The sequence below is a fragment of the Ptychodera flava genome, chromosome 21 (assembly GCF_041260155.1).
Source record: "Ptychodera flava strain L36383 chromosome 21, AS_Pfla_20210202, whole genome shotgun sequence".
In the NCBI taxonomy this organism is placed as follows: domain Eukaryota; kingdom Metazoa; phylum Hemichordata; class Enteropneusta; family Ptychoderidae; genus Ptychodera; species Ptychodera flava.
The window spans coordinates 7,517,453-7,530,235 of NC_091948.1; the positions used below are offsets into that span (position 1 = coordinate 7,517,453).

The window sequence follows — 12,783 nt, forward strand, 5'->3', positions numbered from 1 at the left end:
AAGCGATCAGCCAAACACTCAACAAAACTGGAATTAAAAATTAATCTGTAATAAAAAATATCGTTCCAGAAAAGGTAACGACGTAATGAAATTCCTGTGAAGGAGAAATAGATTAGTGTTTAATGTTTCGGGGGATATATGCTTACGAAACGGTTCGCTTGACAGAGAAGTAGTTTGCATATAACATTTGTGTGTGTTTCAGGGAAAAATTTCTGAGGCGCGGTAGCGTGTATGGACGCCAGATGGGGTCACAGGAGGCGAGTGTGTCGATAATTAAGACGGCGGTCCCTTGTCATGCACATGTGTACGGCGCAATGTTGGATGCTGTTCCCATCGGATTACGCGTGCTTATACGACACGTAAATTTCCAGAGGCTCGTTATCCCGGGCTGAACGATCAATCTGCTAGGGCCCTGAAGAATCCACTGGAAACCACTTAGGCATCGCCTTAGAGTCAATATTCTGAGCTATTTATGCTCCGAGTTATTGATTTAGCGACACGCTGACTCTCTAAGTGTCCAGACTAAAGGGATACCCTGCAAGTTAGACTAGACATACTGGACAAGACTAGGCGAACGCAGGCGATTCTGTCGAGACATACAGTACAACTCGATCATCGACTGAACTTGAAAAGCAAACAGTATACATCGGCGAAAAACAGAGAATCGATGCTGACACTCTCTGTAGGGGAGAACGTTTATAGATTATCAATTCCAGGCAAGGGCCTTGGGAGCGTATATACCCAGTGCGAAGATAGAGTAATGATCTAATTCTTTGTGTTTGGCCGGTAACGATACACAGGTGGTGCTGGAAAATATCGACACCAACCCTCAAACGTATGCGTTTGACGCTGGAAGTGTAAGTGGTTAATTCTGAATGATGAATTTCGACCGCGTCGGCCGAAGGAGCGTGGGTCTCTTATCAAGTGTTCGTAATTGTACATCGAGTCTCCCACTCGAGGCAGAGTCACTTGCATAAACAAGCAATCGTTGCTCATTGGTAATTTATAGCATGTAAAGTCGTCCCACGGAGGACGTTCCAAGCCAGAGAAGACAGTTTGACATCTCGACTAGCATCATGTGTTCAGCGCGTGACAGAACTCTTGACAGAGTGGCATGACGGTGCCAAGTGACACAGAAATGTGACATTGTCAGTTATTTTCTAGGCTGAAATTTCCTTCCTTACATCCATACGCTGCGCGTTGCCTCCACTTAGTCTGTCGCACGAGATATCACGAATTTTTCAAGCACTGTAGCGTTATTACTATTACATATAATCTGAGGCCTTGGTTTACTGTCATGCGACGGTCAGGTTTCTTTTCGGCATCCATGTACACAGAACAGATTTACATCAGTTCCACCTTTCGAACGTTGGGGGCCTCTTCCGTGTTCGCCATTCGCTAGAATAAACAGATGTGGAATATTTCAAGAAGAATTTATTGGCATTCCAAAATTGATGAAGTCTAAAATCGATGACATGAGGAGTTATTAGTCACTGATCACATAGGGATATTGACAGGCTAGTCTTACTATTGCACCTCGCGATAACGCCTTTGCATACCCTTCGAAGACACATAGCAACACGCTGTCCTTCTATATTTTATGTGTTCTTAAACTAGCGCATTTCTTCGCCCTTTCACAATGCGTTTCCTGATAAATGGAAATAAGGGTCACATTCTGGAAGGAATGACGTCTAGGTGTCCACGGCCGCAGCCAATCACACGACGTCAGACTACAAAAAATAACCGTTGCGACGCAAAAAGATTCGCCACAAACTTCGAAACAAGAATATCAAGATTATGATAGCTTGGAAACATTCAAAACCTAAAAAAATTGCAGAACAGAACAGTTCTGATCTGCAGACTTCAATCCATGTCTTGAATTTTCCTTTTTTCTTACAAAGACATGTACTTTTCATGACTTACGATAATGCGTGGAGGTACTTCGGTCCATTGATTCATTTTTTCCTTCAAAAACATAACAGGGTATAATGTGTGTACCTACTTCGCGTAAATCGTGACCCTATACTTTCTACAACTTTAAATGTTGAACTATCCTTGCAGAGGAGGCGATCGGTGGTGACGTCACGAATCGTGGGAGTGTTCCCTGCCACGGCTTGGAAAGGTGGCCCAGGAATTAATTTGAATTGCAAAAAGGTCAGATCATGTAGACGAACAGCTATAACGCGATCTTCTGCGAAAATTGTCCAAGTTGGGTGTTATCATCGCTGGCGGCAAGAAGGGATTAGTGTGACAAAAACCTGTCCGTTGGCAAAGTCTTTATCCTCTTACAAGATACTTTTTAAGAATATAAAATCATATTGCGAACATACTTCAAGGGACATCCATAACTTAAATGTTTGCATATCTGTGAACGAGAAAATATCAATTTTGCAAGAATAATGACCTCTTATTTCTCCATCAGTTTTAAACTATTGACCTCAACGGCAAGATGGATCCTGTTCATATGTTTGTGATGAATGTGTTCTGCCCAAACATACATTCTACCTCTCATATCTAAACCGATCAACTTTGCGTTTTGCAATCTTCCATATGTTTCTGTACGTTTTTCATCGTAACTTGTACAACAAAGGCAACACATAGCGGCATCATTCCCTTTTGTTAGTTGTAGAGGACAGCATACGCTAGAATGAATGTGTGGAAGCGACATCACTTGGCGACGTGGCCGTTTACGGCGCACTGGAAGACTGCACGATTCGATCGCCGTTTCTGGCCCAAATACATATATACGATTCTATTGATAGTGTTGTTGCAGGACGTGTATGGTTTATTTGACATTGTTTTGAACAAAAGCCTCAAATTTTATTCTTCGTTGTTATCTGTCCTGCAGAAGCTAACCTTGTAGAGAGCCATTCCCCTTGCGCAAAACGATAATATGATGTCACTGACACATTGCTGACGTCATATGATTGATATCGCGAGAGATAACGTGGTAGATGAGAGATCTATGTATTGTCCCAGACCACAACCGCAATCAATCATATCTCATGAGCAAGAATCAACGGAAACATGACTTTCATGATTCTACGACGAACCTCGATATTAAATATTTCAAAACGCTGCCAAATATAGGCGTATGCGCGCTTTGTTCATACGAAAGGCCCTGTGGCTAGAATCTAATTTGAGATGTTGATGATACGATTTCTTCGTGTTCTCTCTCTCTCTCTCTCTCTCTCTCTCTCTCTCTCTCTCGCTCGCTCGCTCGCTCTCTCAAATTCCTTTTGAGAGGACAGATCATTAGGCAGAACACTTCTCCGTAGTATACAGCTTTTTAATTCACGGTGAGGAGTCTGTGTTCTCGCTTTCGCTTTGAAGAGTGCCGTAATGTTTTATTGCTTTGGACACGTTATTGGAACCGACTTTTAACGACGGTTTGTACCGGAAACATTAAGAGTGCACTGACTAGAAGTCGACATCATGAGCCTGTAGTAGCACTAAAATAAATTTATTCGAGGTCTTGGCAGCTTTTTTAGATAATTTCTGTAACTGATTTGTTGTTTGGGTTTTTTGTTGTTTTTTGTTTGAGGCAGGCGTTCTGCAAAGTTCCATACGGTAACTTAAGCGGGTCACATAGTCAGAGATGGATTGTTTTATATCGCGACGCGATGACACAAAGTTACCTTTGGCACTATCTGTATATCCAGGTGTTGGTTCACAGAGTGACGAAATTATCGAGGGAACTATAAAACAGTTTACCCATCTGACGCTTAACACCACCCCATCCCCCCACCTTAACATCTCTCTGAACATCTGTATCTTTGTAAAGTATCGGCGATACTTGACAAACGGTAGTCCTTGTTTTGGGTTTTTTGCTTCTTTTTTTTTTGTTCAACTGCCCTTTCTCGATTGGTTGTAATTGAAATTGGCGGCGTGGATTGGCGCTTCTTGTTTCCATATTTAAGGGAGTCTGCTCATTCTTAGTACCGTGACACCGTTCTCGGGATTTCATCCGACAGAAAAAGAAAAAAGGCAAATACTGAAATCAAGTACTTGTATCTAATGTATGCATAGTGCATGCGATGTAGCTGAGTCAGTCACAATGACGTTTGTTCCGACGGAGGCGTCGGGAAACAGGAATAATCTTGCTTTGATCCTTCCAAAAGCAAACTTCGTGACGATGAATTGGTCTACTTGCTACCCTGAAGGAAGTATTACTTAAACCCTATTAATCACAAAACTCAGTCTAACTGACGTGCCTTCTAAATGCAATGTACCGATGTTTTGCGAATTTCTCCAGGTGGTATTCGCAGAAACATAATTTTAAGAAGCTATGCAATAGAAAATACATGTTATTATCTTGTCCCGAAGTCATATCTGCAATTGCAATTTTGATGTCCGTTTAATTGACTCTGGTGCACCGTTTTCGGTTGCTAATAACACGTCATCATCCATAACCCCGGTTCATTGTCACTATTGTTTGTTTGTTTGTTTTTTAAGCTGTACCGATGGTAATGTATACTACAGGGTGTGTTGTTGCATGGTTCACGACGCGGCGCTATTTCGGCAAGTGTTACGCCCGTTGGCCTTCGTGACCACAGTCGCTCCCGGTCCCATAGACCCGGGCTGTGACGGAAATGTTCTTACCGAAACTGAAAAATAGCAGCAATTTAAATTTCCGAGACAAATTTCATAAGTTTAAACTGACACTTCCTTAATTATATCATCACTTCTATTTTAAAGTGTTGACAATAGACAAGGCACTCAGTTTTTGACGAAATAGCATTCTAACTATTATATTTTGCGTAAGCGTCGACAATTAACACATTTTTGCGAGTAATAAAAATAGCAGGGTTGTAATTAACCCAGCTGGAAAACGTCAATCATGCCAACCATGAAACAGATGCAGCTACTGGGGTGTATGTTACGTCAAAACCGATATCAAACTAGCATTGTCGTAAAAATAGTAACACGTGCTCAAGTGAAACGAACATTCGCCGCGTGGGTTATGCCACAGTATGAACGCCCTTACAAGTCGGCCTACGGTTGGATTGGCATGTGTCTGACGTAATTTCACCTATCTGAGTTCACACTCATTGACCTGGTGTCAGAGGTCATCCGATGGTATTGGGGCTGCATGGTTTCAAATCGCTGGCAGACCGCCGCACAATAGTAAATTATCGCGCCACTAAACATAGTGAACTTTATTTCTGTAGGGCTGTGCTTTTACTTTTCTTTCTCTCGATAGTTACAGGACGTGATCACAGAACTTATCTCTGACGCATTGCTTCCATGTCACCGCTCTGACAAGCAATGGAGCCGCTTTAATCTTGATAAAGAAGAGATTGTCAAACGTTAATAATTGCGATGAACAAAGAACTTAGTATTCTAGCAAGGTATGCAGTGATTTTTTTTTCAAATCAGAGAATGACCTAGTCGAGTCGTCTTATCGTTATGTTACAAACTTATTCCTGTACAGCATGTCATTCCCGTTCAGAAAGAGACACATTTCAGTTTCGCGATGCTTTCGTCCAAGGAAAACACAGACTCATCGGCTGCATAATGACCACAGCTCTGTCATCTAACGTTGACCCGCCTGCCCGCACACTTTGATGACGTCATTTCAAGAGCTCCCTGACAACGCATGTATTAAATTTAACTAATGAGATGGTGAACTCCCCTGTATCCATCCTTCTGACGTGTATGTATGTATGTATGTATGTATGTATGTATGTATGTATGTATGTATGTATGTATGTATGTATGTATGTATGTATGTATGTATGTAAATGTTCTATGTATCTATGTAACTATGTATGCATGTGTGTATGAATGTGTGTATTTTGTATGAAAACAGAGAGAGAGAGAGAGAGAGAGAGAGAGAGAGAGAGAGAGAGAGAGAGAGAGAGAGAGAGAGAGAGAGAGAGATTGCAAAATGTTGACATTTGTTAAGTTGGGTGGTATTCTGACAAGTGTTGGTTAACCATACGTGTTTTGGCGTAGATATGCCCAATGTCAAAAAGAATGGCAAACTAGTCAGTGATGACATCATCATTAATAGACAAACTCACCATGATACCTGTGACGACGGCAACCCCCCTGCCACAGTAAGTGTTGGGAACCATGTCACCGTAGCCAATGGAGAGAAACGTTATGGAGATCATCCACATCGCGTTGAGCATTTCTCCATTGTCCTTGTCATGGTACCTGACGGGAAGGACAAAGAAGAAAGGTTATAGGTCAGCTATCATTGCAATGCCAAGGATCGATCGCGATAAGAAGTTAGTTTGATAGAAAAACTATGATTCTCGCAAGAATGGTAAAAAGATTCGGCAACGCAAAACAGTCACCTCTAATCTAAATATGCCCATATATGATCAAAGGGGCGTTCCTTGGTATACAAAATGCCCATGTGGGGGCGCTGTTATTAAAAAGAGGCAACCCGCATAAAATCTGTGATTGGTTATTTTCTCTTTCCATGGTAACTGTGGTTAAATGGGAACAGGTGACAGTATACCTTTAACATTTCGGCCCACGTCATCATGTTATAATCAAACCAATATCGCGACTATGAAAATAGTAAAAATAGTGGATATTCTAATTTGTGTCCTTCGATGAACCGATTCTTAACCACCTCAACATCGGTTTTTAACTTGGCCATCATTTACAGATCAAAATTCCATGGACGGTTCTGAAAAAGAACTAGTCATTATCCATGTTTTGAAGCGAGCACAATAACAACAATACGGCGATCTTTTAACGCCCAGGTGAACTCAGCCCACAACAAAGTCTCTGAGAAAATATCATTTTCCGCAATCAAATCTTTGTTTTTCGAACGAATATCCAAAATGTAACGATGAGGGATATTTTACTTGGAAATTAATATTCAAAGAGTATTGTTAAAACACAACTTTGTTTTGGTCAAAACCTTAAAAATCTTTAATGTATGTTGCTATTCGGCGGTTTCCCGCCAATGGGAGCACACCTAAAGTTAAAATACAAAGGTGCCACGTTTCTTATTGCTGCTTCTCCTCGATTTCAATACAACAGATGTGCTGCACAGAAACACTTATGGTTAAAAAGATGTGGTTTTCGTTCCCGTGAAAAATTGCAGAATGTGTATGACAGGGGTATTAAAACGCTTGTATTTCAGCTGTTGAACAACTAAATGTACCGGGAGAGTGTTCTCTCCGTGTAACCAGGCAGTGAAATTCGCCCAGTTTTACCATGTGCATTACAAGAGTTCATTATGTAACTTACATGTAAAACGCCACTGATTTTACCTCTTTGAGCAAATTTTCTGGTATTTTTGTTTTCTATTATAAAACAATGTCTTGTTCCACTCCTAAAATCATATTGAAACACCTAACATTGATCTTGTCAACACAACATGTATGCGTGTAAAGTATCTTAGTGGGTATTGTTGACTATATGTTAGTCCGAGCTAGCCTTGAATTGTGAAGAAAACCATCCCGCACGGCGAACACTTTGCTTGTCAGCATGCTCTAGGAGGCAGAAAATTAACTTCTTTCCCAAATCACAAACAATGAAAAAAAAATAAAAAGTTACTGTCTTCTTAACCTGGACTACTCAGTAATGGTAGACGGGGTGTACCCACATTCGTCGCACGGGCGATCACATTTTTGTTCAGCGGATAATAGGTAATAAACATCAAGGAATTTCATTTGTTTAACGTAGTAGGGGCCATAAAAGACAAAGTGAGAGTTATAACGAAGGTCTCAAGTAGCAACGTCGTTGATTAAACAGCCCTGGAGATGAGTTGTTGTCGATGCTGCTGTTTTTGATGATATTTTATATTGTGATGATGATGTTCTTTTGTTCGCACACGCCCTTGCCTCATAAGCCTTGTTCCCTTTCTCACATACATGTAGGACGCATATCAAGGAGAACTGCTAACAAACATCTCCCTGGAACGACACTACCGGCAAATGATAAAATCAACACACTGGTGAAACAAATTAAGTAGTGGCAAACGAACCTAACTGGCGATGTTGCTACACTCAGCCTCCGCTCGTTGAGTAGACGACGTAAACGGGTCTATAATTGATTGAAACTGACAACTGGCCGTGTTGTGAGCAAGTCAAGATGGCCGCTTCTGGGGAGAGTTTTTTTAAACAGCGTTAAAAGCACTGTAAACGATATGCCGCTGGAGTAAGAGGAGGGCTTTGCGCAAAAAACAAGATCATCTTGTCCTGTTACAAGTTTCAATTGGAATCCTATCAATATCAGCAATACATGTCTGGGGCGTGCAAGTAAATTTTGTTCAACAACCCCTTTCAACAGCACAATTCAAACCGGGCACGCTAAGTGTGATGTTTTTCAGCAAAACCCCCATCAAAGAGTAATTAAAATCATATGATGACTTTGACAAACGATCAATATCTTACATTGTCGTGTTTACATGTAAGCAAATACAATGTATATATATATATATATATATATATATATTATATATATATATATATATATATATATATATATATATATAATATATATATATATATATTATATATATATATATATATATATATATATATATATATATATATATATATATATATATATACAATCTGATGACTTATAGAACTGGGTAGTTCAAAGTCCGTCTTGCTTCCAATCGCGAGTAGCAATAAAATAGCGACGTTTCGGTGCGACTAGCGTACCTTCATCAAGCTTTACAACAACACGAATACAAACGAAACTGGATGTGTATATATATATATATATATATATATATATATATATATATATATATATATATATATATATATATATATATATATATATACATTGTATATGCTTATAAAAGATATTTTAATACCCCTATGTGTATATAAAGATATGATACAAATGTATAGTTCGCACACACACACACACACACACACACACACACACACATATATATATATATATATATATATATATATATATATATATATATATATATATATATATATATATGAAGAGGATATACATATACTCTCCATCATTTACACTCGTAAATGATGGAGTGTTTGAGTCGTTGGATGCTGAGTTAGAAAGTTGGAACGATTCCATTTTAAAGTTTTCATAAGCGAAACTTACACGGGATTATTACGTCAATGGAATACAAGAAGTCTGACCTATAGGTAGTCTTCACACGCCAACTACACATTGTGTCATGACATCACAATACCCGTGCAACGCTTAAATTGAAGGATTCTAAATTTAGAGTTGAAAGGCGGCTAGAACATACTTCCTGTCCCCCTCCTTCCCCCCCCCCCCCCGGGCGAAGCTGAAGGTTAGTTACTGTACGAGATGACAATTTGGAACAAACTATATCACCATTTAGCTCGAAACGTCACGGCAGCTGCAGGAATCATGCATCTAACATGAGGGAGAACGCGAGAATATTTTTAAAACATTGGTCACCTTTATCGTAGATGAGATTTTGAATCTTTGCGACCTGAACCAGCAGAAACAAAAAATTAGCACGATTCTTTCCCGAATTATGGTATTCAATACTTAATATGCAGCCAAAAATAGGTGCATCAAGGTTTGTACGATGGCCATAATCACACAAAACATGACAGGGTATGTCAATGTTACAGGTTATGGACTATTCAAACATCTCTCTCTCTCTCTCTCTCTCTCTCTCTCTCTCTCTCTCTCTCTCAATATTTCGAGCTTTCCACTTTTCCGATTTCGCAATTCAATACACACGGGAGCTTTGCGCAAAAAAAAATCAAGTCGAATCGGATTCGGAGACGGGCTATTTCATCTGTAGGGCTAAACCGTTCAACCTATTCTTCATTTTTCCGTCATTTTGGGCGAAGCATTCGTTTATCAACAAGAGAGAAGAGGATCCGGGAATTATCGAGCTAAACTGGCTTTACAATTAAGTATTTATAGCCGCATGCAACGCTCGGCCTTTCTCGCAACTGTTGCCATGGGTTACAACATGTTCAGGCTGCATTCGGCGTCGTTGACATCACAAAGCCGGATTATACGTGCGTTTCAATATTTCATGATGTAAAAAGTTTGAATCCGGTTTCTATCACAAAGCCTTATTAGCCAGATAAATTGCAAGAACTGTGACGTCACAAACGACGGTGAAGTGTATAAGCCTGCGAGATATTGAATGAAAAATTCATATTCAAACTTCAGCTTCCGTTTTCGCGGATAATAAAACTGCTTTGGCCTCTCATGCTTTCCAGTTCGCCCCCTCTCTCTTTCTCGCTCTGATTTCTCAATTTTCGTTTCATATTTCTTCTGCCGTTGCTTTACCGTTGCATATATTTCTCCAGCAGACTATAATGTGGTGTCGTTCACTGCGATGTGTTTTTGGTGTTTTTGGTCGACGTAATCTCCTCTTTCGCAAATTTCCAAAAATCAACACTCAATGACAATGAAATTTCCTGTTATGCATTCTAAATGGGAATAATATGGGCAAGAGTTAAAAATCTGAATTTGAACAAACATGTATGCTTTTTTTTTGAAATGTGAATTTATATTCGGAGTGCGGCAGGGCACGGTAGAGTTCCCGCCTTCATCAAAAGAGGACAAATCACCCTTCCTGACGATGAATTACGATCATACAGAGAAGCTTGTTTTCCCACACGCATATTTCTAACACCGAACAAAGTGTGACAGCTTAATCTATCATACAGAATGACTTACGACTGTGTTTGGACTTGCATATCATGGTTTGAAATGAAATGGGCCGAAGCCGATATTCAACTCCCGATAACACCTCGTAAAAGATTTCGGATAAACTATCACCGAGTGCAATGTTTTGATTTGGATGGTATCAAAACCAGGCTGCGAGGGAAAAATATCCAGGTCATGTTGATGTAGTGTGTCGACGTCGGGGGTAGAATTGCTTGGCTTGGCACGAGTCGTTTGTAAATACATGGTTCTCGATAGGCAAGACTGGAATTTCACTTCATCGTGTGAAGTGTATGAGCTGCGTTATCTCCACATTACAGTAAGATTAAGATTCTGGCTCTGTCAGAAACAAGCGTTATATACACAGGAGTTTGGTTGCCAGTCATCAAAACCAACAATATACCAGGAGTCGTCTGCTGAAAGCGGCTTGCTCGACTCATATCCGGTAAACCTTCGAGCAAAAGATATACAATACGCATAAATCAGGTAGATTTTGAATATGTTCGTCACTACATGCAACACAAAAGACCCTAAAAGGACCAGCAGCTATAACTTTTGATGGTTTTTGTTTACGGTTTTTGGTTTTTAACATCATCAACGGTTTCTTGTCTTACTGCCCTCAGCATGTTCGGATATACGGCGTTGAGCTCGTCAACTCAGCCTGTATATGGGTTCACTGCATCGTTTTTGTTGGCGAATGAAGTCTTGTCTGGACTAAGAATTCAAATGTGAACAACAACAGTTCATCCTACACGATGTATGGCCGCTGTGTTGACAAGCTAAATAGTTGGTGATTTTTTTGGTATGCTTTAGGGAGCCTTCATATCTACAGTCCCCTTTCACGACAATCTGTAGTACATGTATATTGTATGTGTGCCTTTGTTATACATTCAAAACTGCCAACGGTCCACTGAAGACTTCAGAACTACTCTGGCAGCTTATTTCGAGCACAGTCTGTGGAGGAACTGTGTTTTGAGATACAGGGCACCATTGACCAGAGAAGCACGTATTTTTTGGAGATAAACACTTATCGTTGATGCAAACAGTGGCAGCATATGCGGGGGTCTTTTCCGGTCAAGGAACCCGCGAGCGACTGTGAAAGATACAGTTGGCTGACGACAACTCTTAGCATGGGACATTGTGTTGAAAAATAACAATGTGAATCTCATACGAGTCGAGATAGCGAATTTTCAAAAAAAATCGGTACGGATAATTCATGAACTATTTACAATTATCGTCCATATCTATATCTATACGCCGTCGGGTGTCTTTCACGTTATTTGCATCGGGGTCTTTTGGGATTACCTGTTTTGGAAAGCTCCCCAGAACAGCTGTCAAACTATTAACTCGACAAGTTTTTCAATGACCAGTTTTTCAAAAGACGATTTTTTCGTCTGTTTTCATCTTTTCCAGTTTCCACATTTTGTGCATGTTTTTCACTGATTTGAAGCATTTGAGAGTGGTCGCAACACTTAGTTTTTTGTCGAACCGTACGAACAACCTGTTGAGTGATGCTGTAAATAAACACTGTGATCTCACTATAGTATCGACGGAAATGTCGTAAGATTTTTGTAAAATATCAAGCCAAAAATGTGACATCGCCGTAACTTAGTAACGATTTAAGATGTACTAATGAGGTCACTTTTCCAGGAAATATGTGATAGTGTGCACAGGAAACAGCTAGCTTTGTATTTTGCCGCACATGTAACGCCGCGGTCATGGCTTCATCGGTCTCACTGCTATCACTGTTAATGCGACTTTGTGAAACTACTCACAATTAATTAACTCACAATAAATGGTGAAATTCTCCGCCCTTTCTCTGATTTATCGCGGCGTGGCTTACCAGCTCAGATATCTAAGATCACTGCTTGCTTCAAACAAGATCATCACGCAATTAAGTGAATTCTGGGCACTCCATGCCTTCACAAATACGTGTCATAATTGCCCTGCTTATGTTTGGCTAACAAGCCACTCAAATCTGAACTTCGTAATGAAGTCCATGATGATTGTACCGATACAATTATGAAATGATAAAAAGTGACCAAAATCAGACATCTGATCGTCATATTAACACGAAAAAAGACTGGATTAAACTGATGGTACATGTCAATGCGACAGAATCACGCGAGGCATGGAATGAGAGCTTGTTTATTAATCCTT

General features: G+C 40.0%; 1 protein-coding gene across 3 annotated transcripts in view; it reads right to left on the reverse strand.

Moving 5' to 3' along the window:
• Positions 1-12,783, reverse strand: part of LOC139121266 (small conductance calcium-activated potassium channel protein 1-like) — a 114,388-nt gene that overhangs the window by 9,407 nt on the left and 92,198 nt on the right. For all 3 annotated transcript variants that reach the window (XM_070686002.1, XM_070686001.1, XM_070686003.1), the window contains exon 5: positions 6,027-6,162. In XM_070686002.1, coding sequence (XP_070542103.1) covers positions 6,027-6,162 — 136 coding nt within the window. The remainder of the gene's footprint in view (positions 1-6,026; positions 6,163-12,783) is intronic.